This window comes from Somniosus microcephalus, chromosome 5 (genome assembly GCF_052327205.1).
Source record: "Somniosus microcephalus isolate GS21.2 chromosome 5, FLI_Smic_1.0, whole genome shotgun sequence".
In the NCBI taxonomy this organism is placed as follows: domain Eukaryota; kingdom Metazoa; phylum Chordata; class Chondrichthyes; order Squaliformes; family Somniosidae; genus Somniosus; species Somniosus microcephalus.
Genome location: NC_140991.1, coordinates 97,612,756 through 97,636,699, shown reverse-complemented (window position 1 = coordinate 97,636,699; position 23,944 = coordinate 97,612,756). Strand labels below are relative to the sequence as shown.

Genomic DNA, 23,944 nt, shown 5'->3' with positions numbered 1-23,944 from the left:
CTTATGGCAGTGGATAGCTCTATCATTTTGTGAGTTCATGTGTGGGCGGAGTGGGGGTGAAGAGACAGAGAACTATCAGGATGATAGAAGGTGATCTCCTATTTCATATTCATGAAACAGCACCAACAGTGATCATGGATCAAGTACAGGGTGCAACCATTTGATACTTCCAGATCAAGGAAGAGCAAGAAGTCACAGAAGATCTAAAAGGAAAAGAGGGATAAAGGATTTTCCAAAGAAAGTACAAAATGGACATAATAAAACCCAGAATCCAACACCAGAGAATCAAACATCATAGGACTGAGCTTTGAGACTATCTAGAGAAACTTGGATTTTTCAGCTTTGACCAGAGGTCTTTGAGAAAGGATCTTTTAGGAGGTATACAAGGGTGCATTTACTGGCAGTGTGAATCCAGTGACAGGGCCCAACATAACTACAGATTGAGAATCCCTGAAGGGTAATCTCATACTGCTTTGGCTTGACACCACATGGAATGTAAAATGTGAATCCAGCGCCATGTCAAATCTGATTTACAAAGTGCTCAGTTGGACCATCTGGACACTATGTAAAACCCACCAATCCTCAATTTAAACATTTAGTGAGTGGGGATTCTCCCCATTTCAGTTTCTAATTGTTGAGAGAATGGTGTGCACAAAACACTGTTAGAACTCTGGCCAGACAGGAGCTGGGCAATGCAAACATGGTTCTGCCTTACTGGGACCCAAACTACAGCCTATGCTCTCAGACACTGCAGTGTAAATGCACCTAAGATAGTGAAACAGTACAGTACAGATAAACTGTGACATTAGACAAGGAGTTCAATAGGGGATGAGAAGAGACTGCAGGTTCTTCCTGGTTGGGTGAGCTAACATGGGAAAAAATGGCTTACCATAGCTGTATCTTGTGATCTTCCAACTTTAGAATCTCCATCTTTATTTTAGCGCATCTTTCATGAGTCAAAACTAACTTTGGTGTGCTAAAACCTCAAACAAATGCACCACTTTGTATTACTGCCTAGGGTACTACATTACAACACATAATATATAATTTATTAACTTTTACCTTTGCTGAGCTGCACAGGCATGCTTTCAGATTTCATCATTCGCTGTTGCTGATGCTGTTGGGTGTGTTCCACCATAACTTTGTGGGAGGATGGGTGGGGTGCAGGATTGCTGATGTAGTTTGTTCCAACATTTTGAAAACTGCTGGTACCACCAACTAAGATAGCTGGATTTATCAGCTTCCGTCCAAGGTTCATTAGGCTACTGGACACTTTATTGATGTTGAGGGGAGCAACCTTTGCCCCAGTGCTGAAAAATGATCAAATAATTAAGAATGTTTTATATATACCTTAATGGCATCAACAATCAATTTGAAAATTACATGTCTCTAAATGCAAAGCATCAACTAAAAATGTTCACAACATGCAAAAAATACTCCTCGTTGAACAAAAGCACTTTCCTCCAACACAGCACAAATTTATGATTACACACAGAATTAATCAGCAGATTGGGAACAATTTCTTTACACAGGGGGTGGTTAGAATGTGGAATTCTTTGTCACAAACCATTGCTGAAGTGGAGCCGATACATTCTCTTAAAAGAGAATAAGGTAGTAGCTTAAGCAAGGTACAGTATATTAAAATTAGAAAAGGGTGAGTAAAGATCGATTGGGTGGGAAAAATAGTAAAATTTAAGTTAAATAAAGAGAATGGGTAAAAATAGGGGGAAAAGAATGACAGGCAAATGTCAACTGTCAAATTCCTTTTCCCACTATTTTAATGGAAACTTTAACCCATTTAAAATAAATGGGTTAGCACGTCTTAAGATAGCAGAGGGGAATTTGATAGAAATGTATCAAGAATTTGTACAATAATGTCAACACCTGGCAAGAATAATGTTTTTTTAATCATTCGTGGGACGTGGGCATCGTTGGCAAGGCCAGCATTTATTGCCCATCCCTAATTGTCCTCGAAAAGGTGGTGGTGAGCCACCTTCTTGAACCGTTGTCATCCGTGAGGTGAAGGTACTTCCATAATGCTGTTAGGGAGGGAGTTCCAGGATTTTGACCCAGCGACAATGAAGGAATGGCGATATATTTCCAAGTCAGGATGTTGTGCGACTTGGAGGGGAACTTGCAGGTGATGGTGTCCCCATGCACCTGTTGTCCTTGTCCTTCTAGGTGGTAGAGGTTGCAGGACTGGTAGGTGCTGTCAAAGAAGCCTTGGTGAGTTGCTGCAGTGCATCTTATAGATGGTACACACTGCAGCCATGGTGCGCCGGTAGTTAAGGGAGTGTTATGTTTAAGGTGGTGGATGGGGTGCCAATCAAGCAGGATTCTTTGTCCTGGAATGTGTCGAGCTTCTTGAGTGTTGTTGGAGCTGCACTCACCCAGGCAAGTGGAGAGTATTCCATCATACTCCTGCCTTGTGCCTTGTAGATGGTGGAAAGGCTTTGGGGAGTCAGGAGGTGAGTCACTCGCCACAGAATACCCAGCATCTGACCTGCTCTTGTAGCCATAGTATTTATGTGACTGGTTCAGTTAAGTTTCTGGTCAATAGTGACACCCAGGATGTTGAGGGTGGGGGATTCAGCGATGGTAATGCCGTTGAATGTCAAGGGGAGGTGGCTAGACTCTCTCTTGTTGGAGATGGTCACTGCCTGGCACTTAAGTGGCAAGTAACATTCGCGCCACACATCAGCCCAAGTCTAAATGTTGTCCAGGTCTTGCTGCATGTGGGCACAGACTGCTTTATTATCTGAGGAGTTGCAAATGAAACTGAACACTGTGCAATCATCAGCGAACATCCCCACTTCTGACCTTATGATGGAGGGAAGGTCATTGATGAAGCAGCTGAAGACAGTTGTGCCTAGGACACTGCCCTGAGGAACTCCTGCAGCGATGTCCCGGGGCTGAGATGATTGACCTCCAACACCCACAACCATCTTTCTTTGTGCTAGGTATGACTTCAGCCAGTGGAAAGTATTCCCTCCGATTCCCATTGACTTCAATTTTACTGGGGCACCTTGATGCTACACTCGGTCAAATGCTGCCTTGATGTCAAGGGCAGTCACTCTCACCTCACCTCTAAAATTCAGCTCTTTTGTTCATGATTGTACCAAGGCTGTAATGAGGTCGGGAGCCGAGTGGTCCTGGCAGAACCCAAACTGAGCATCAGTGAGCAGGTTATTGCTGAGTAAGTGCCACTTAATAGCACTGTCGATGACACCTTCCATCACTTTGCTGATGATTGAGAGTAGGCTGATGGGGTGGTAATTGGCCGGACTGGATTTGTCCTGCTTTTTGTGGACAGGTCGTACCCGGGTAATTTTCCACTTTGTCAGATAGATGCCAGTGTTGTAGCTGTACTGGAACAGCTTGGCTAGAGGTGCGGCTAGTTCTGGAGCACAAGTCTTCAGCACGATAGCCGGGATGTTGTCAGGGCCCATAGCCTTAGCTGTATCTAGTGCGCTCAGCCATTTCTTGATATCACTTGAAGTGAATCGAATTGGCTGAAGACTGGTTTCTGTGATGGTGGGGACCTCAGAAGGGTTCCGAGATGGATCATCCACTTGGCACTTCTGGCTGAAGATGGTTGCAGTCTTTTGCACTCGCGTGTTGAGCTCTGCCCGCCCATTGTGGATGGGGATATTCATGGAGCCTTCTCCTCATGTTAGTTGTTTAATTGCCCACCACCATTCACGACTGGATGTGGCAGGAATGCAGAGCTTTGATGTGATCCGTTGGTTGTGGGATCGCTTAGCTCTGTCTATAGTATGCTGCTTCTGCTGTTTAGCATGCATGTAGTCCTGTGTTGTAGTTTGGCACCTCATTTTTAGGTATGCCTGGTGTTGCTCCTCTACACTTCTCATTGAACTAGGGTTGGTCCCCTGGCTTGATGGTAATGGTAGAGTGAGGGACATGCCAGGCCATGAGGTTATAGATTGTGGTGGTATACAATTCTGCTGTTGCTGATGCCCACATCGCCTCATGGATGCCCAGTTTTGAGCTGCTAGGTTTGTTCTGAATCTATCCCATTTAGCACGGTGGTAGTGCCACACAACACGATGCAGCGTGTCCTCAGTGTGAAGATGGGACTTCATTTCCACAAGGACTGTGCGGTGGTCACTCCTATGAATACTGTCATGGACAGATGCATCTGCGACAGGTAGATTGGCGAGGACGAGGTCCAGTCTGCTTTTTCCTCATGTTGGTTCTCTTACCATCTGTCGCAAGCCCAGTCTGGCAGCCATGTCCTTCAGGTCTTGGCCAACATTGGGGCGAGAACCCTGATATACTTTGGTATTAAACTCAAAAGGCTCAAGAAGCTTTCTGTCAATACGGACCCGGATGCTTGTGTCTCTGATTAATGATATAATTTTGGTAGCAATACCTGGAGATTGTAACAGGAGCCCTAAGCACTCTGCTCAGAGTCAAAAGCTTTTTTCACATCGATATAGGCAACATTATATTTGCATTAAAAATAACAACAGAAAATGCTGGAAAAACTCAGCAGCTCTCCACGGATGTTGCCTGACCTGCTGAGTTTTTCCAGCATTTTCTGTTGTTATTTCGGATTTCCAACATCTGCAGTATTTTGCTATCGCATTATATTTGCATTGTTTGGCTGCCACCTGCCACAGTGCAAGTATCTGTTCAATGGTGAACCTATTCTCTGTGACGCCAACTGTTGTTTATGGTGTTTTTCTCCGAGGGTTCTTGATGCGAACAAGCATCACCCCAACAAATACTTTAGCAACTGTTGACAGTAGGTTAATACTCCTGCAGTCTAATTCGGATCTCTTGCCTTTATAAAAATATAAGAGGGTGCCTTGGCACCACTGGTGGCAAATAGTTTAATTAGTCTATACTTATGAAACTAACAGGTGCGGGCGATTGATAGTGCTATCATCAGTCGTTTCAGGAGTTCTAGGGTGATGCCACATATGTCGGGTGCTTTTTCATTCTTCAATTTAGCTAAGGCTTCTTTAATCTCCTCTAGCATGGGGTGTTTGCGAGATATGTCAATTAAGGAGTGCACAAGTAAGGAGTGTGATGGAATACTCTCCACTTGCCTGGATGAGTGCAGCTCTAACAACACTCAAGAAGCTCGACACAATCCAGGACAAAGCAGCCCACTTGATTGGCACCCCATCCACCACCTTAAACATTCACTCCCTCCACCACCAGCGTACTGTGGCTGCGGTGTGTACCATCTACAAGATGCACTACAGCAACTCGCCAAGGCTTCTTCGGCAGCACCTCCCAAACCCGCAACCTCTTCCACCTAGAAGGACAAGGGCAGAAGGCGCATGGGAACACCACCACCTCCAAGTTCCCCTCCAAGTCACACACCATCCTGACGTAGAAGTATATCGCTGCTCCTTCATTGTCGCTGGGTCAAAATCCTGGAACTCCCTGCCTAACAGCACTATGGAGGTACCTTCACCACACGGACTGTGGCGGTTCAAGAAGGCGGCTCACCACCACCTTCTCAAGGGAAATTAGGGATGGGCAATAAATGGTGGCCATGCCAGCGACGCCCACATCCCATAAACTAATTTAAAAAAAAATCTTTCACTTAAGGCTCTATCGCTGAATTCCTGAGATGGAACTGCGTGTGTGGATGTGAGCAGCTCATGGCTGCATTCCCACCATCACTCTAGTTGGTCATTACAATTGGTAAACAGGTCTCCATTGGTGGCTGGTACGGGGTCACTTGAGGGCTGGGCGTCTTTTTTCCGCAGCCTCTTTACTGTTCCATGTTTTTTGGTGTCATTGCGATGTGCTGCTGTTTCTGTCTCTTCTGACAGTCATGTCAGGTAGGCCTCCTTGTCTCTCTTATTCTGTCATCTTAGCTCCCTGAGCTGTAGAACCTGGTTGAGTTTTACCTTCCAACAGCGCTCAACCAGGTCACGCGTATAATCAGTGATCCATTTGGAGCACCTATAGTTTCTACCTCCTAGGACATCTTCTATAGTGCCGCCCTATGGGTTCTGCGAGCGCCTGAAAGCGATTGACAGTTCAAGTTTGAAATTATATTTTATTGATAGTGACTTGCACTTCTCAACATCAAACTGATTGATGGCTGAGCCTCTGAGGAGATCAGAATTTTTTTTCAATTTCAGAGCTACACAAACTACAAGACATTGTTCTGAGTTGCCACATTCAGTGCTTCTGAAGACCCGGACATCATCAACTGCACACCAACGAGTCATGCAGTCTATTTCCTTTTTGGTAGTTCCATTGTTGCTATACCTTCTGTATCTGTGGATGTCTTTTCTGGAAGAGAACATGTCCTCTATCTTGAAGCCGTGGGCAGCACAGATTTAAAAAGTCACTCGCCATTATAATTTAGATGTCTGTGGCTATATGCTTCAATGGTCTTAGCCAACTTTGATCTGGCAGTATTAAAGTCTCCCAATAGGAACAGCAGTTCCTATTGGGATATTAACGTGATGGCTGCCTGGAGACATATATAGAACTTGTCTTTATCATCGGAGTCTGCCACATTTATTGGGGCATAGGCTACTATTACTGATAAATATCCATATTTATGAACAAAATGAACTGTAAGAAGTTGTTCATTTATTGGTTTTCAAGTGAGGAGTTCTTTGGATCTATGGTAATCCATGGCAAGAGCTACACCTTGGAGATGTTGTCCATCATGGTTGCCTGAATGAGCATAGGTATATCCACCCACATCTGTTGAGTCCTGCCCAGTCCACCGAGCCTCAGCAAGGCGTGCTATAGTGACTCTGGAATGTGTCAATTCCTGTGACAGAAGGATCACTGAACCTGGATGACAGAGTATGTACAACATGATAAAATGGACGTGGGACCAGTCTTGGCAATGACTGTATGTATACAGATCTGGATTTTGCAGACAAAATAGCAGCGTTGGCTGAAACTGCGGACACCCTCATCAAAGCCCTACAAATTTTTGGCCAAGAGGTATCTAGCCTTGGTCTTCAGGTTAGCTGGAACTAGGCAAAAGTGCAATCGCTAGGACGTGTTATCATTCCAGCTTGGTAGGAATAACAAGTGTAACATTGTATCTGTCTGGAAATCTTACCGTGTCTTATTTACAATCTCTGCACCACGTGCCCTGTAATAATCTAGATTCTGTTGGAACTGGTAATTCACTGGTCTTGGGTTGTTCTAGGAAGAAATAAAGTGTGAAACAAATTTATAGGCTGTACAGGAAAATATAGTAAGTGATTATTTTATATTCTAAAATGAGAGTTCCAAGGTTGGACAAATAAGAACCCATTGACAGGATTTTAACTGTTGTATTTATTTAATTAGGTCAAATCTACTTGGATCATAAAATAGTTGATGCTTTGACTACACTTTAAGAAACTTGCAAAAAACATCACAGCTCATTTGATTGGTCACGCATCCCATGTTGCTTGGTCAATAGAATCCCTTCTCCGTTATATTGCTCACTCAATCTGTGGGCCTGGAGTTTCCGCATGATTTCCGCCCAGATATCAGATAGTGGAATTTTAAGCATAAGTGAGTTGCGCCCATAACCACTTTACACCGGAGTATCTGCAAACTTTTAAGCTAGTTCTAAAGTCCATTCGTCCGAAGCAGTCTCCACCCATAAAACTGGCTACACCCCCAGGTCGGAATGGCTAGTTTCTGCCAAATGCACCATTCGGGGATATTCATCACATTGCGCTCAGATCCTCAGGCAGTCACCCGTGGTCACAGGAATCCATTAGTCACCTGACCTGCAGTGACCAGCAGTCAACTGAAGCCTGACCCAGGTTTGTTTCTCCTGTTGTTGCAATTAATTTAAATTCAGTCAATTGATCTGACCTTGGCATATAAGACATGTGACCAGCAGTCAAATGAAGCCAATTAAAAAGTAAGACCAAGTGCATTAGACCAGTCAGTTGAAGACTTCTTGGCAATCCCACTTTTCTTCGTGAGAATGCACTGTTCCAGTCACAAATCAATTAAGATCGATTACGGTGCTTGATTGCGCAGATTCATAGATTTTACGTTAGGGCATATATTAATGAATTTGCATGGAATCTTCTGCGTAACTTCGTCTCGGCAAAACCGGAGCAGTGTCCTGCGCATTCTGGGCACATTTTGCCGATTGCGCCACTAGCAGAAACTCCACGCCATGCTGTCTAGGTCTGACTGACCACTATAATGCCCTCCAATTTTTTTTGTGGCAGCTTCTTTGAATATTTAGCTGCCTACTCCCCAACCCGAGCTCCTCAAAAAGTTGGTGGACATAGTGGCCCAGATATTCTGATCACAGGCCACCCGCGGGTGGAGGGCTGCGATCTGGAAAAATCTGCGCCCTTACCTGAGGGCTCCCGGGAGGCGCACAGTTCCACTGCTGGGCCTCTCCAACTGCCAGTGCGCAGGACCCATGTATCCCAGAGGCGCAGGTAGTTTGCAGCGTCCCTGGAATCACATGGGCCATGGGGAGCCAATCAGAGAAGGGAATCTCCCTTCATACTTTTGACAGGAAGACCTGTCAAATATATGAATGGAGATCACCCCCAAAACATAGTAAAACTTCAGATAAATTTTTAAAAAACATCACATTTTTAAAATAACTTGAAATTACATAAATTAACTATTTTAAACAAAAATTTAAATTTTTGAAAAAAATAATTAAAATTTTTTAATGGGTCTAAAAATAAACTTACCTTTCTTTAATAACAACAGAAAACGCTGGGAAAACTCAGCAGGCCAGGCAGCATCCGTGGAGAGAGAAACAAAGTTAACGTTTCAGGTCTGGGACCCTTCATCAGCGTTAACTCTGTTTCTCTCTCCACGGATGCTGCCTGACCTGCTGAGTTTTTCCAGCGTTTTCTGTTGTTATTTCAGATTTCCAGCATCTGCAGTATTTTGCTATAGTATTATCTTTCTTTAAAGTATTTTTAAATGATAAATCAGCGGAAAAAAAATTTTCTTCACTTTTTTCAACTCTTATCCTGGTAAAAGCAGGCCTTACGCCTGCTTTTACCAGGCGCAAAAATTGTAAGTGTTTTCTGCAGGCGGAGGGTCTCCAAAAAGCGGAACTCTCCACCCGCAGAGGCCCTTCTCCCGAGCAGCCGGAGGATCTGTCAAGAGCTTTCTTGACAGATCGGAAATGCCGGTTTCCAGCGCATGCGCAGTGCATGTCTGAAGCCGGCATTTCCAATGTCCCTACAGGTGGGTACACAGCGCGTACACACCCGTAGGGATCGGAATATCCGGCCCATTGACATCTGGGATTAACAGCGACATCAGGGTCAGCAGGGAATCATCAAAACAGTGCATGGGACAGGATCCAATGTGGGGGCTGCAACAGAGACTTGAAACGGGTTGTAAAATGGATACTCTAGCCCTTTCTAAAAATATTTTCCTGTGGTAATTACAAATATTTTAAATAACAAAGTAGGTGAAGGCAAAGCTTAATAATAAATTATATTACTGTCTAAATTCCCTGTACTAGAACCTTGTCTTTAAACTGTTTAATTATAGTACTGAAAGGATAATGTAGCAGGATTATGTTAATCTATGTGACACCTTTCTGTGAGCTCAACTCCTGTTATATACAATTGTTAAAGCACAAATTATGGTTGATTTTGTAAAATTGATTTTTCTAATGCACTTAGCTGCTGGTACTATTGTTTTTCTGTAAACCTAATTCCTCTAACCCCCTCCAACAGTTTACTACTGGTCGTTTACAGGTTGACTGCTAATCATGTACATTGTGAATTATTCATTTGGAATGGGAGTTGCTGAAACTTTCAGAGCTAACCTATTTGAGCTTCAGTTTTTAATTTTTCCTTGGCACCAACCTTAATAATGTCCCTTATTTTGCTACAGCCTATTTCCTTCTGTATCACTTTGTCTACTTCCCCACAGTCTCTCCCCATGTTCTGCTTGCATATAACCAACTCTTTCACTCCTTTCCATACTTTTACTTGCTCATTTTTATTCTCTTCTCTTGATCTCAGATTTTCTCTGCTACTTTCTCCAGAGTTCCATTGACTGTCTCCCTATCCTCTTCCATTTTACTTTATATTCATGCTTATATCCGCACTGTATCTTTCACCATCAATTTTTTTTGTTCTTTTTAAAAATTGCCTCTGTTTTTCATATTTATTACCTGTCAGTTGTACTGGTATTTTAATTTACATCTGATACAAACACTGTCATTATTTTGATTGTCACTACATAGATGACAGACACAAGACATTTTGTTGTAAAAGATATCCATTTTAAAGTTCGGCATAAAAAATCTGTACGGATCAAAGTAAAAGATATCCATTTTAAAGTTCGGCATAAAAAATCTGTACGGATCAAAACAACAGTATAAAAATTAGTTGTTTTATTAAATCTTTCAAACAACCCATACTTTCACACTATTTTATAACATTACAAAAATGTTACTTCCAATTTGCTTAATATATTAAATTATCTTTTGTCTTTCCAGACTCAATCTCCCATGGGTACCGCCCACCAGATTACTGCTGGGAGGATTGAAGGATTTGGAGATCAGACCCCCCAATTAGAGCTAATGCTCTTCTTCAGGATGGCTCTTATTCAACTGGCTTTTCCTACCCTCAGCTATATTCTCTACTTCACTGGCCTAGTCAAACAATCACGGAAGAAAATTACATTTAAATAGATAGGACCGGCTGGGCATTTTGACACTCTGTGATTGTCAATCTATTATTCTTATGTTACAGGCACTGAACACCCCAAACAGTTTCTTCGATTTAACATGGAGAAAATGGTTTCACGCACTAAAGATACAGACAGTTTTACTAAACACGTAGCATTTAATGTAATCATGTAAACTGTAACAGAAGTTGACATTTCCTCTCAAAAACATAGGTGTAGCACATGTAGACATGTGAACTCAATTTAATACATGCAAATGTCATCTCGTTCGGGTTTTTCCTGAGAGGCATGTTTGAAATTCAATTTATTTCTCATTAGGGAGTTTCTTCTAGAGAAAGGTAACTTCACTTAGAAAGGCAAGCAACATTTTTTTGACAGTCTCCAAAGATTAGTAGTTCCTCGTGATGCAAGTGCACACTTTCAGACATGTAGAATAATGCATATCTGGAAGTAATTACAAGGCAGCAATATTGCAGGGTTAGAGGGCATAATAAAATGCAAATAGTTATTTGAATCCCTCTGCAATATTACAGCATTGAAATTGATATTTACTGGGGAATACATATTATGTAATTCAAAGAATCATAGAATCTTATAGCGCAGGAGGCCATTCGGCCCATCGTGCCTGTGCCGGCTCTTTGAAAGAGCTATCCAATTAGTCCCACTCGCCTGCTCTTTCCCCATAGCCTTGTAAATTTTCTCCTCAAGTATATATCCAATTCCCCTGTGAAAGTTACTATTGAATCTGCTTCCACTACCCTTTCAGGCAGTGCATTCCATACCATAATAACTCGCTGCACAAAAAAAACTCTCCTCATCTCACCTGTCGCTCTTTTGCCAATTACCTTAAATCTGTGTCCTCTGGTTATCGATCCCCTTGCTGGTGGAAACATTCTCCTTATTTACTTGATCAAAACCCTTCTTAATTTTGAACACCTCTATTAAATCTCCCCTTAACCTTCTCTGCTTTATGGAGAATAATCCTAGCTTCTCTAGTCTCTCCACATATTTGAATTTCCTCATCCCTGGTACCATTGTAGTAAATCGCCTCTGTACCCTCTCCGAGGCCTTGACATCCTTCCTAAAGTGTGGTGCCCAGTGCCCAGAATTAAACACAATACTCCAGCTGAGACCTAACCAGTGATTTAAAGGTTTAGCATAGCTTCCTTGTTTTTGTACTCTATGCCTCTATCTATAAAGCCAAGGATTCCGTACATAGTTAATTCATGATATCCACAATACACAATTCCCAGCTGTGATATAACCACTACAAATTTATTGTGTGGCAATCAATAGTTTAGCCCAGCAAAAGAAAGTAAATATTCTAATACCAATAAACATTATTGGAATAAGTCACCAGGATGCAGTGCAATGTAGTCCACGAATACAAGATGGGGATTATCCAGATAACATCCTGGGTTGCATTGGACATTAACAATTGTATTCTCTAGGCATTTCCTTACGTACATTTGCTGCAACTAAAGTCAATTTAAGTAAATTAGTCTCGAGTATCTGGTCTCTACAGCGTTAATGATACATTGCATGGTGCTTCTGGAGATTGAGCTCTTAATCCGTTTCGGTATCCGTAATTTGTAGCTTGTTCACAGTGTGTGCCTAGTTATTCTACATTAGGTGTTGTTCAAAACTGACTGATCATAAAACTAATAATCATTTACATGGATGCATTTCGAATGAACTTTTAAAGATTCAGAATAGTTACCCTCTCCCTGCCCCGAGCCCCAATCTCCCGACTGCCCTCTAGTCCCAATCTCCCTAGCCCTCCCCAAATCCTAATATCCTTATACAAAAAGAAAATACTGCAGATGCTGGAAATCTGAAATAAAAACAGAAAATGCTGGAGATACTCAGCAGGTCAGGCAGCATCTGTGAAGAGAGAAACAGAGTTAACGTTTCAGGTTGACCTGAAACAGCATTTTCTGTTTTTATTCCCAATATCCTTACCCGCCCTAGAATTCCAATCTCCTGACTCTCCTCGATGGGGGCGCTGTTGCAGCACAACATTTTAAATCCGTATTTCTCTCTTGCTGTTTGAAGCAGTGCCAGGGAGATTCATGTCCCATTCCACAATACTCGGCACAGCACACTGCGGGCCCAATCAAACTTCCCCGTAGGCTGTGTGTTTAACACCCCTGATGTAGAGCATCTCACTTCCATGCACTCTTGGGGCTGGATTTTGCCGGCGCTCAAAAGTGCGGGTTTGGAGGCGGGTTCGCTGTCAAAATAGCAAAGATTGACAGCGGGTAGGAAAACCGATGTCAACACGCCTCCAAACAACCTTCCCATATGTCGGGTCCCCGATTTGCGAATGGACCTGACACCTAGTGGCGGGAAGAGGATTAAAGGCAATTACCTGCCTATTAACAGGTAGTTGCCAGCCTATTTTTGAATTTTGCCGCTTCTGGCTCAGGTTTCCCGATGTCCGGACACCACGCCAGGTAAGTGTGGTGTGTTGCGAGTGTGCTGTAATGTTTCTGCATTGATGACAGCTACAGAAGTGGTGTGAAGGATCCAATGTTGCACATGGTGAGTCTCAGAGGGAAGAAAATGTTGGGTACTGCATTTTTAATATATTTACACATTTCTTTAGGTTATAAGTTTGAAAATCCATGTCCAGTGCCACCTTATCGGGAGAACCTCTCTCACTAGTGTCAGATCACTTCTGTCACCTCACCTGCAGCTGCCATCTATTCCAGCCTATGAAGGGGGCATTGGAGAGCCTGGGTGCAAGAGATCACCTTTGTGCAGTAATTGTCAGTGTTTGCAGCACCTCAATGCTGTCAAACACTGAGAAATCAACTGTCAAAATAAAATTGTGCGTGGTCCCTTTAAGAAAACCGGCAGATCACGCATCATCAAATGACGTCATCAGACCCGCTTCCTGTTAATTGGCTGGGTCAATCAAGGCAAAATCACATCTGTGGACCGGATGTAGCTGGGGCGGGACAGGAAGCCAGAAACCACCTGACCCGCACCCAACCCACCTCCATTAATAAAATCGCGGCCTTGGTGGCTGCTATTAAAACTAAATTCAATAGTTAGTCTCACTGCATTTGGTACAGGCTTTGCTCATGAGTAGTTGTCATTGAAAGTTGTAACACTGGCTGTTGGAATTAAATTCAAAAATCAATACAGAAAGCATTAAATACAATAGAAAATCTAATAGCTACGTGTTAACTGTATTTCCAAAAACCCTCTGCATAATCTATCTACAAGTGATACCAAACCAAAACATTTTTTCCAAAGTTTTTGTATTCATCATGGCAAGAGATATTAGTATTGGGATCTGAAACATTTACTCCACTTCAAGCATGCAGTTTCAGCACCAATCTTCTCAGTTCAGGTATAGAAAAGCCAAAATCAGAGTAACACTCTGTCACCAATGTGTATTGAAGAAAAACCTAAAACAATATCTCCGACTGCAATAATCTGCCCTTTTCATACCAGCCACCTTTTATGGTCTCTCCGAGTGAGATTACTAATTTAGTGCCAAATCAGGGACCGTTCTGTGCTATGAGCCTGCCTCTATTGTGAACTGGGTTGAGACTACACAAACTAATTTTCTTAACTAGCAGAGACATTTGTCTCATCAATCTTGACTCAGAGCCCAGCAGTAACTGGATAGTGTGTTAACTCACTGTGCCACCTAACCCCAACTTACAATCTTACGATCAGCTGTGTATTAGCATGTTAAAACTGGAACTGAGCAGTCTCTGTCTGATTAAATACACGCGAGCCTAGAAATTGGTTCGCGCCTGACTTCAAGCATGGACCCAGCAGCAACTATGATTTGCCGTGCTGCAACTAATGCACAGAAGGACCACGCAAAATTTGTCCTTTTGCATCATCAGCACACGACTGGCATGCTGGGAATGCCAATTGCGCCCCAAGAGACAGTGCGCTGGTTGCGAAGACAATGTTGAGTCTGAAGGTGAGCAGGTAGGATTTCATGCGGGAACGAGTAGTGGCCGGCAGTGAACCACAGTTTTAATATGGAGCCGTGAAGAGCACTCCTGCTTCTTCTGGGTCCACATTCAGGTAAGTAAAATCATTTTGGTGGCAGCCTCTAGCAGTTCCTTTAAAGACTTGTTTTTTTTTTAAAGCGGGAGTTGCTGGAAAGGCCAGTATTTTATTGCCCATCCCTAATTGCCCTTGAAAAGGTGGTGGTGAGCTACCTTCTCGAACCGCTGCAGTACGTGTGGTGAAGATACTCCCACAGTGCTGTTAGGTAGGGAGTTCCAGGATTTTGACCAAGCGACGATGAAGGAATGTCGATATATTTCCAAGTCTGGATGGTGTGTGACTTGGAGGGGTACTTGCAGTTGGTAGTGTTCCCATGCGCCTGCTGCCCTTGTCCTTCTAGGTAGGAGAGGTCGCGGGTTTGGGAGGTGCTTCTTGAGTGCTGTTGGAGCTGCACTCATCCAGGCAAGTGGAGAATATTGCATCACACTCCTAACTTGTGCCTTGGAGGTGGTGGAAAGGCTTTGGGGAGTCAGGAGCTGAGACACTTGCCGCAGAATACCCAGCCTCTGACCTGCTCTTGTAGCCACAGTACTTGTGTGGCTGGTCCAGTTAAGTTTCTGGTCAATGGTGACCCCCCAGGATGTTGATGGTGGGGGATTCGGCGATGGCAATGCCGTTGAATGTCAACGGATTGGCTGTTGCGAACCCGAGTAAACTGACCACAGCATGCACAGCGCATACTGCAGTCAGTTGCAAAACAATTTCACAAAGGGGCCTAAAATAGGCGAAAGACCCCCAATTTGCATAGGCAATGGGCCTTACGTCTGTTTCAGGTGGGTGTTCAGGATGACGACAGGGTGCCCTAACCGATATGGTGTGCAGCACACTTCTGGCACAGACAGTGTGCATACGCTACACACCACACTGGACCTTTCAGGGCCCATTTTTCCCTGATAAACGGGTGCTGTACAATCCAATTTCTAGGCTGTTATCTTTAAATGACAGATGCTAAAACTAACTCCCAAAAATACATGTATTTTATATATATTATTATTATGCACACACTTCCAGTTGTCACAATTTTTTACAATGCCTTTTACGTCAACAATTAAAATTAAAACTGCTTGCATAAACATTTATGGGAATTTTCCCATATAAACAGATGCCTGTCATTGCCAGTAGGTGCCATTGTGGCATGCCTTGTCTTTTTACAAAATTCCTTCTCTGGATATGGCCATCACTTGCAAGGCCGGCATTAATTGCCCATCTCTAATTCCTCTCGGTAAGGTTAGGTGGGCCTTCTTCTTGAACTCCTGCAGTCTATGTGGTGAAGGTACTCCCACAATGCTGTTAGCGAGGGAGTTTTACCCAGCAACGATGAAGAAGCGGTAATATATGTCCAAGTCAGAATGGCGTGTGACTTGGAGAGGAATGTAGAGGTGATGGTGTTCCCATGCACTTGCTGCCCTTGTTCTTCACCACCACCTTCTCAAAATAATTAGGAATGGGCAATAAAATGCATGCCTTGCCAGCGATGCCCACATCCCATGGGTGAATAATAAAAAAGTAGCCATGGCGACTTGCTGTAGTACATCCTGTGGGTAGTAGACACTGCAGCCACAGTACGTCGATGGTGGAGCAAGTAGATTGTGGCGGTATACAATTCTGCTGTTGCTAATGGCCTTCAGCTCCTCATGAGTGACCAGTTTTGAGCTGCTAGATCTGTTCTTAATACAGGTATTTCCCATTTAGCATGGTGGTAGTGCCACACGTCCTCAACGTGAAAACAGTCCACAAAGACTGTCCGATGGTCACTCCTACCAATATCGTCATGGATAGATGCATCTGTGACAGCAAGATTGGTGAAGACGAGGTCAAGTAGGTTATTCCCTCGTGTTGCTTCTCTCACCACCTGCCTAGTGAGTATTGGCCTACAGGTTAGAAAAATACTTATTACAAGTTAAAAAAAAATGTAATTAAATTTTCCTCTTCTATCTTTTAATCCTGCAATCCTGTTTGACGATGAGGCCGCTCTCTTCTTGCACAGCCACCATGTTCATGCGTTGCAATTGTTAGGTTGGGGTCTACTGACTGCTATTTGCTGATCCTGACCTACCTGTCGATTCTGCACTGCCCCATTGTTATCTACATTGATGAACGGGCCTGGGGCTGACCAGGCCTGCACCATGGATCCAAGTGAGATGAGAAATGTGCTTTCTCACTGCACTTTCCCATCTGTTTCCATTATAACTTGATGCCTTTCTATTTCACCCCTAATTTGTGTTCCCCCTTCACTCCGCTGAATGCACCGAGTACTGTTTATCCCCAATTCACTTTCCCCTGCTACCCTTCCCCTCATACCTAATTCTCTATGATCTACTCCCCCTTGCTCATCTCTCAACATCCCTTCCCTGCTTGCTTACCCTTAATTCTGCTTCTGTAAAACAATCCCCCAATCCCCCTTCTGCTTCACTCCTAATCTCATTACCCGATTAATCTCCAACCTCTTTTTACCCTAAATTATAATTCCTCCCTGCCCCCCCACCCCCACCCCGCCATGGTGATCTAGATCCTCCCTCTGCATAATGGATTGGATTGTGCTTTCGGCTGCCTTGTTGGCCCAGGCCTGTTGGTCATCTTCCATACCATCTGCAAGCCTCGTCTTCCATCTTCACTCTTAATCAGTAGTTCAAGTCTCAAGAATTACAAATCCATATACTGCTTTGAGAATTCAACTGCTTATTAACAAAAATAAAAGGGTAGAAGGCAAAATAACAAAAGACAGAGAGAAGAACAGAATATGCACAAACAAGACACACAAAAGAACACACACACATACATTCACGAAAGAAAAAAATTAAAACAAAGGCAAAGAGCCCTAAAGATGAAAGACAGAGACAACAGGGACAACCAGCAACATGAAGACTTCAGAGACACACAAGAAACATAGAAGATAGGAGCAGGAGTAGGCCATTTGGCCCCTCGAGCCTGCTCCACCATTCAATGCGATCATGGCTGATCATCCAAATTCAGTACCCTGTCCCTGCTTTCTCCCCATATCCCTTGGTCCCTTTAGCCTTAAGAAACATATCCAACTCCTTCTTGAATATATTTAATGGCCCAGTAATTCCGGGCCCAACGCGTGAGTAAGGACGGGGTACTCACGCATGTGCCCGGAGGAATTGCCGGTTTTCAGCATGCACAGCGCATGCGCTGAAAACCGGCATTTCCTGTCCTCTGACCCAAGGGGTTAAGAGGCTGAACACGTGCGCGGTATCAGGCAGCGCGTGCGACTTGGATTTCCTCTATTTTTAGAGAGTTGCGCGTGTGTAAAGGCCTTCGGTATTTACGCATTGAAAAACCACACGTAAGTACTTAGTTTTACAGGTCTATTAATACAATTGAGAATTTTTTTTTCACAGGTTTGTTATTTTTAAAGAATTTACAGTAAGGTAAGTTTAGTTTTAGCTTTAGCCACGATTTTTTATATAATTTTTTCTTTCAAATTTTAAAATTATTGTTTAAAATAGTTTTACAGAGTTCTTTATGGTTCATTTAAGTAGTGCACTGTTTTTTTTAATTTCCTTTCAGGTTTAAGTAGTGTTTTGGGGCCAGGAGTTTTCATGAGTTTGACAGCTCTTACTGTCAAACTCATGAATGAACTTTTGCAACCTCCCATTGGTTGCCCTGTGCTCACGTGATCCCAGCTGGCTCATCGCACTAAGTACGCCGCTGGGTCACGCACGCACAGCGCAGCAGGACCTCAAGCGGGCCAGTGAGAGGAAATGCAATGCGGGCCAGGATTAAAATGTCAGCGTGCCGGGTAAGTGAACATCGGGGGCTTGCACGCGCGGCAAGCTCCCGATCCTAATTTCAGGGCCAATGAATTGGCCTCTACTGCCTTCTGTGGTAGAGAATTCCACAGGTTCACCACTCTCTGGGTGAAGAAATTCCTCCTCATTTCTGTCCTAAAGGGCTTACCCCTTATCCTTAGACTGTGACCCCTGGTTCTGGACTCCCCGACCATCGGGAACATCCTTCCTGCATCTAATCTGTCCAGTCCTGTCAGAATTTTATAAGTTTCAATGAGATGCCCTTTCATTCTTCTAAACTCCAGCGAGTATAAGCCCAATCGACCCAATCTCTCCTCATACGTCATTCTTGTCATCCCAGGTATCAGCCTGGTGAATCTTCGCTGAACTCCTTCCATGGCAAGAACATCCTTCCTCAGATAAGGCGACCAAAACTGCACACAATACTCCAGATGTGGTCTCATCAAGGCCCTGTACAACTGCAGCAAGACATCCTTATTCCTGTACTCAAACCCTCTCGCTACGAAGGCCAACATACCATTTGCCTTCTTAACCGCCTGCTGCACCTGCATGCTTACCTTCAGCGACTGGTGCACAAGGACACCCAGGTCTCGTTGCACTTCCCCTTCTCCCAATCTATTGCCATTCAGATAATAATCTGCCTTCCTGTTTTTGACACCAAAGTGGATAACCTCGCATTTATCCACGTTATATTGCATCTGTCATGTTTCTGCCCAATCACCCAACCTGTCCAAATCATCCTGGAGTTTCTCGGCATCCTCCTCACAGCACACACACCCACCCAGCTTTGTGTCATCTGCAAATTTGGAGATATTACATCTAGTTCCCTTGCCTAGATCATTAATATATATTGTGAATAGCTGGGATCCAAGGATCGATCCCTGCGGTACCCCACTAGTCACTGCCTGCCACTCGGAAAAAGACCTGTTTATTCCAACTCTTTGCTTTCTGTCTGCCAACCAGTTCTCTATCCAAGTCAATACCTTGCCCCCAATCCCATGTGCCTTAACTTTACACGCTAATCTCTTATGCGGGACCTTATTGAAAGCCTTTTGAAAGTCCAAATACACCACATCCACTGGTTCTCCCTTATCTATTTTACCAGTTACATCCTCAAAAAATTCCAGTAGATTAGTCAAGCACGATTTACCTTTTGTAATTCCATGTTGACTTTGTCCGATCCGGTCACTGTTTTCGAAGTGCTCTGCTATTACATCTTTTATAATGGACTCCAGCATTTTCCCCACTACCGATGTCAGGCTTACCGGTCTGTAATTCCCGTTTTCTCTCTACCACCTTTTTTGAATAGTGGGGTAACATTAGCTACCCTCCAATCCATGGGTACTGTTCCAGATTCCATCGAATGTTGGAAGATGATCAGCAATGCATCTACTATTTCTAGGGCCACTTCCTTAAGTACCCTAGGATGTAGATTATCAGGCCCTGGGGATTTATCGGCCTTCAATCCCGTCAATTTCCCTAACACCATTTCCCTACAAATACTGATTTCTTTCAGTTCCTCCCTATCATCAGACCCTATGTTGCCCGACATCTCTGGGAGGTTATTTGTGTCCTCCTTTGTGAAGACAGAACCAAAATATGTATTTAATTGGTCTGCCATTTCTTTGTTCCCGTTATAAATTCCCCTGATTCTGACTGCAAGGGACCTACGCTTGACTTCACCAATCTTTTTCTCTTCACATATCTATAAAAGCTTTTACAGTCAGTTTTTATGTTTCCTGCAAGCTTACTCTCATATCCTATTTTCCCCTTCTTAATTAATCCCTTTTTGCTCCTTTGTTGAATCCTAAATTGCTCCCAATCCTCAGGATTATTGGTTTTTCTGACCAATTTATATGTCCTCTCCTTGGATCTTATGCTATCCCTAATTTCCCTTGTTAGCCACGGTTGAGTCACCTTTTTTGTTTTATTTTTGTGCCAAACGGTGATGAACATTTTCTGTAGTTCATCCATGCGGTCTTTGAATGTTTGCCATTGCCTATCCACCGTCAACCCTTTGAGTGACATTCCCCAATCAATCCTACCCAACTCGCGCCTCAGGCCATCGTAGTTTCCTTTATTTAAATTTAGGACCCTAGTCTCTGAGTCAACTACTTCATTCTCCATCTTAATGAAGAATTCGATCATATTATGATCACTCCGACCCAAGGGGCCTCGTATAACAAGATGGCTAATTAATCCTTTCTCGTTACATAATTCCCAGTCTAAGATGGCCTGATCTCTGGTTGGTTCCTCGACATATTGGTCCAGGGAACCATCCTGTAAATACTCCAGGAATTCCTCCTCCACAGTACTGTTACTAATTTGGTTAGCCCAATCTATATGTAGATTAAAATCACCCATGACGACTGCTGTGCCCTTATTGCACGCTTCTCTAATTTCCCTTTTAATGCCATCCCCAACCTCCGCATTACTGTTTGGAGGTCTATATACCACTCCCACTAACGTTTTCTGCCCCTTGCTATCTCTCAGTTCTACCCATACAGATTCCACATCATCAGAGCTAATATCCTTACAATTGTGTTAATCCCCTCTTTAACCAGTAATGCGACCCCACCTCCCTTTCCTTTTTGCCTATCTTTCCTGAATATTGAATACCCCTGGATGTTGAGTTCACAGCCTTGGCCACCCTGGAGCCATGTTTCCGTAATCCCAATCAAATCATATTTGTTTACCTCTATTTGCGCAGCTAATTCATCTACCTTATTACGAATGCTCCTCGCGTTAAGACACAAAGCCTTCAGGCTTGTTTTTTTAACACTCTTAGACCTATTAGAATTATTATTTACTGTGGCCATGTTTGATTTAAACCGTTGATTTCTCTGACTGTCACTTTTGTTTTTCTCCTTCCTGTCTTTTGCTTTTATCCTTGTTTCCCTTTCCTCTGTCTCCCTGCTCAGGTTCCCAACCCCCTGCCACAGACACAGATCAAATTTTGTGACTTACCCATAAGCAATGGCATATAAACACTAATTTAGGAAATTATTATTTCTGCCTGTACTACACTAATCTAAATCCTTTCTTTCCCTCCCAAACTTCAAACTGTTCATAGCCAACTCACTCCACTCCTTTTACACTTGGACTCACCACGTACAATGCCAAGGGAGATCTGCTAGTAATGTATTAAAATTCTTGAACTTTTCTCTTTGCCATATCCATTTCCTGTTATCGTAATTTAGTGATGCTTTTGCAACACTGGTGTCTCATAGAATCATAGAATGGTTACAGCATGGAAGAAAGCCATTCAGCCCGTCGAGGCTCTCTACAAGAGCACTTCAGCTAGTCTCACTCCCCCGCCCTTTCCCCGTGGACCTGCAAATTTCTTTCCTTCAGCTACTTATCCAACTCCCTTTTGAAAGTCGTGATTGAATTTGCCTTCACCACCCTTTCAGGCAGTGCATTCCAGATCTTAACCACTCGCTGCATAAAAAAGTTTTTCTTACGTCGCCTTTGGTTCTTTTGCCAATCACCTTAAATCTGTGTCCTCTGGTTCTCGACCCTTCTGCCAATGGGAACTGTTTCCCTCTATCTACTCTGTCCAGACCCCTCATGATTTTGAACACCTCTATCAAATCTCCTCTCAACTTTCTCAGCTCCAAGGAGAACAGCCCCAGCTTCTCTAGTCTATCAGTGTAACTGAAGTCCCTCATTTTTGGAATCAGTCTCGTAAATCTTTTCTGCACCCTCTCTAAGACCTTCACATCCTTCCTAAAGTGTGGTTGCCCAGAATTGGGCACAGTACTCCAGTTGGGGCCGAACCAGTGTTTTATACAGGTTCATCATAATTTCCATACTTTTGTACTCTATGCCTTTATTTATGAAGCCCAGGATCCCATATGCCTTTTTAACTGCTTTCTCAACCTGCCCTGCCACCTTCAACGATTTGTGCACACATACCCCCAGGTCTCGCTGTTCGTGCACCCCCTTCAAGATTGTACCATTTAGTTTATATGTGTTCTCCTCATTCTTTCTACCAAAGTGTATCACTTCACACTTTTCTGCATTAAATTTCATCTGCCACGTGTCCGCCCATTTCACGAGCCTGTCTATCTCTTCCTGAAGTCTATCACTCTCCTCCTCACTGTTCACTATACTTCCAAGTTTGGTGTCATCTGCAAAGTTTGAAATTGTGCCCTGTACACTGAAGTCCAAGTCATTAATATATATCAAGAAAAGTAGTGGTCCTAGAACCGACCCCTGGGGAACACCACTGTATACCTTCCTCCAGTCCGAAAAACAACCATTCACCACTACTCTCTGTTTCCTATCACTTAGCTAATTCCGTATCCATGCTGCCACTGTCTCTTTTATTCCATGGGATTCAACTTTGCTGGCAAGCCTATTATGTGGCACTTTGTCGAACGCCTTTTAGAAATCCATGTACACTACATCAACTGCATTACCCTCATCAACCCTCTCTGTTACCTCATCAAAGAACTCGATCAAGTTAGTTAAACACGATTTGCCTTTAACAAATCCGTTTTGGCTTTCCTTAATTAATCCACACTTGTCCACAATTAATCCACACCTCCGTTCAGTCCGTAAGGGTGACCCCGAGCTTCCGGTCGCCTGTCATTTTAATTCACCGCTCCATTCCCACTCGGACCTCACCGTCCTTGGCCTCTTGCATTGTTCCATGGAAGCTCAACGTAAACTCGAGGAACAGCACCTCATCTTCCAATTAGGCACTTTACAGCCTTCCGGACTCAATATCGAGTTCAACAATTTCAGATCATAACCTCGGCCCCTATTACATTTTGACTTATATTTTTTATCCACCCCTTTGTTTTGGTTTTTCCCTCCCACCCCCCCCCCCACTTTCCTTTTTTTTCTCTCTCCCACATGGCAGCTGTCTCTCATTCTGCCAGAACATTTCACACCTAATCTGAGCCGTCTTTTGTCTCCACTAGTCCTATCACCATCTCGTCTAGTTTTGAATACCTCTTAATGTCTTCACTTCTTTTGTTCTCTCTGAGCCCTGCCTTTTGATCTATTTCATTTCCTTTCCAGTTTTGAAAAAGGGTTAGACCCGCCCGAAACGTCGACTCTAATTTCTCTCCACGGATGTTGCCTGGCCTGCTGAGTTTTTCCAGCATTTTCTGTTGTTATGTCCAAGTGACTGTTAATTTTGACCCTGATTACTGTTTCTAAAAGCTTCCCCACTACCGAGGTCAAACTGACTGGCCTGTAGTTGCTGGGTTTATCTTTACACCCTTTTTTGAACAATGATGTAACATCTGCAATTCTCCAGTCCTCTGGCACTACCCCGTAACCAAGGAGGATTGGAATATTATGGCCAGTACCTCTGCAATTTCCTCCCTCAATTCCCTCAGCATCCCATCCGCTCCTGGTGACTTATCTATTTTAAGTACTGCCAGCTTTTCTAAATACCTCCTCTTTATCAATTTTTATCCTATCAAGTATCTCCACATCTTTACTATGTCTATGGCAGCATCCTCTTC

The 23,944-nt window shown here is 43.4% G+C and overlaps 1 protein-coding gene across 2 annotated transcripts in view; it reads right to left on the bottom strand.

Moving 5' to 3' along the window:
• tbc1d5 (TBC1 domain family, member 5) overlaps window positions 1-23,944 on the bottom strand; it is a 508,566-nt gene that overhangs the window by 189,727 nt on the left and 294,895 nt on the right. For both annotated transcript variants that reach the window (XM_085988017.1, XM_085988016.1), the window contains exons 14-15: window positions 7,076-7,161; window positions 1,063-1,310 (exon numbers count right to left, since the gene is read on the bottom strand). In XM_085988017.1, coding sequence (XP_085844143.1) covers window positions 1,063-1,310; window positions 7,076-7,161 — 334 coding nt within the window. The remainder of the gene's footprint in view (window positions 1-1,062; window positions 1,311-7,075; window positions 7,162-23,944) is intronic.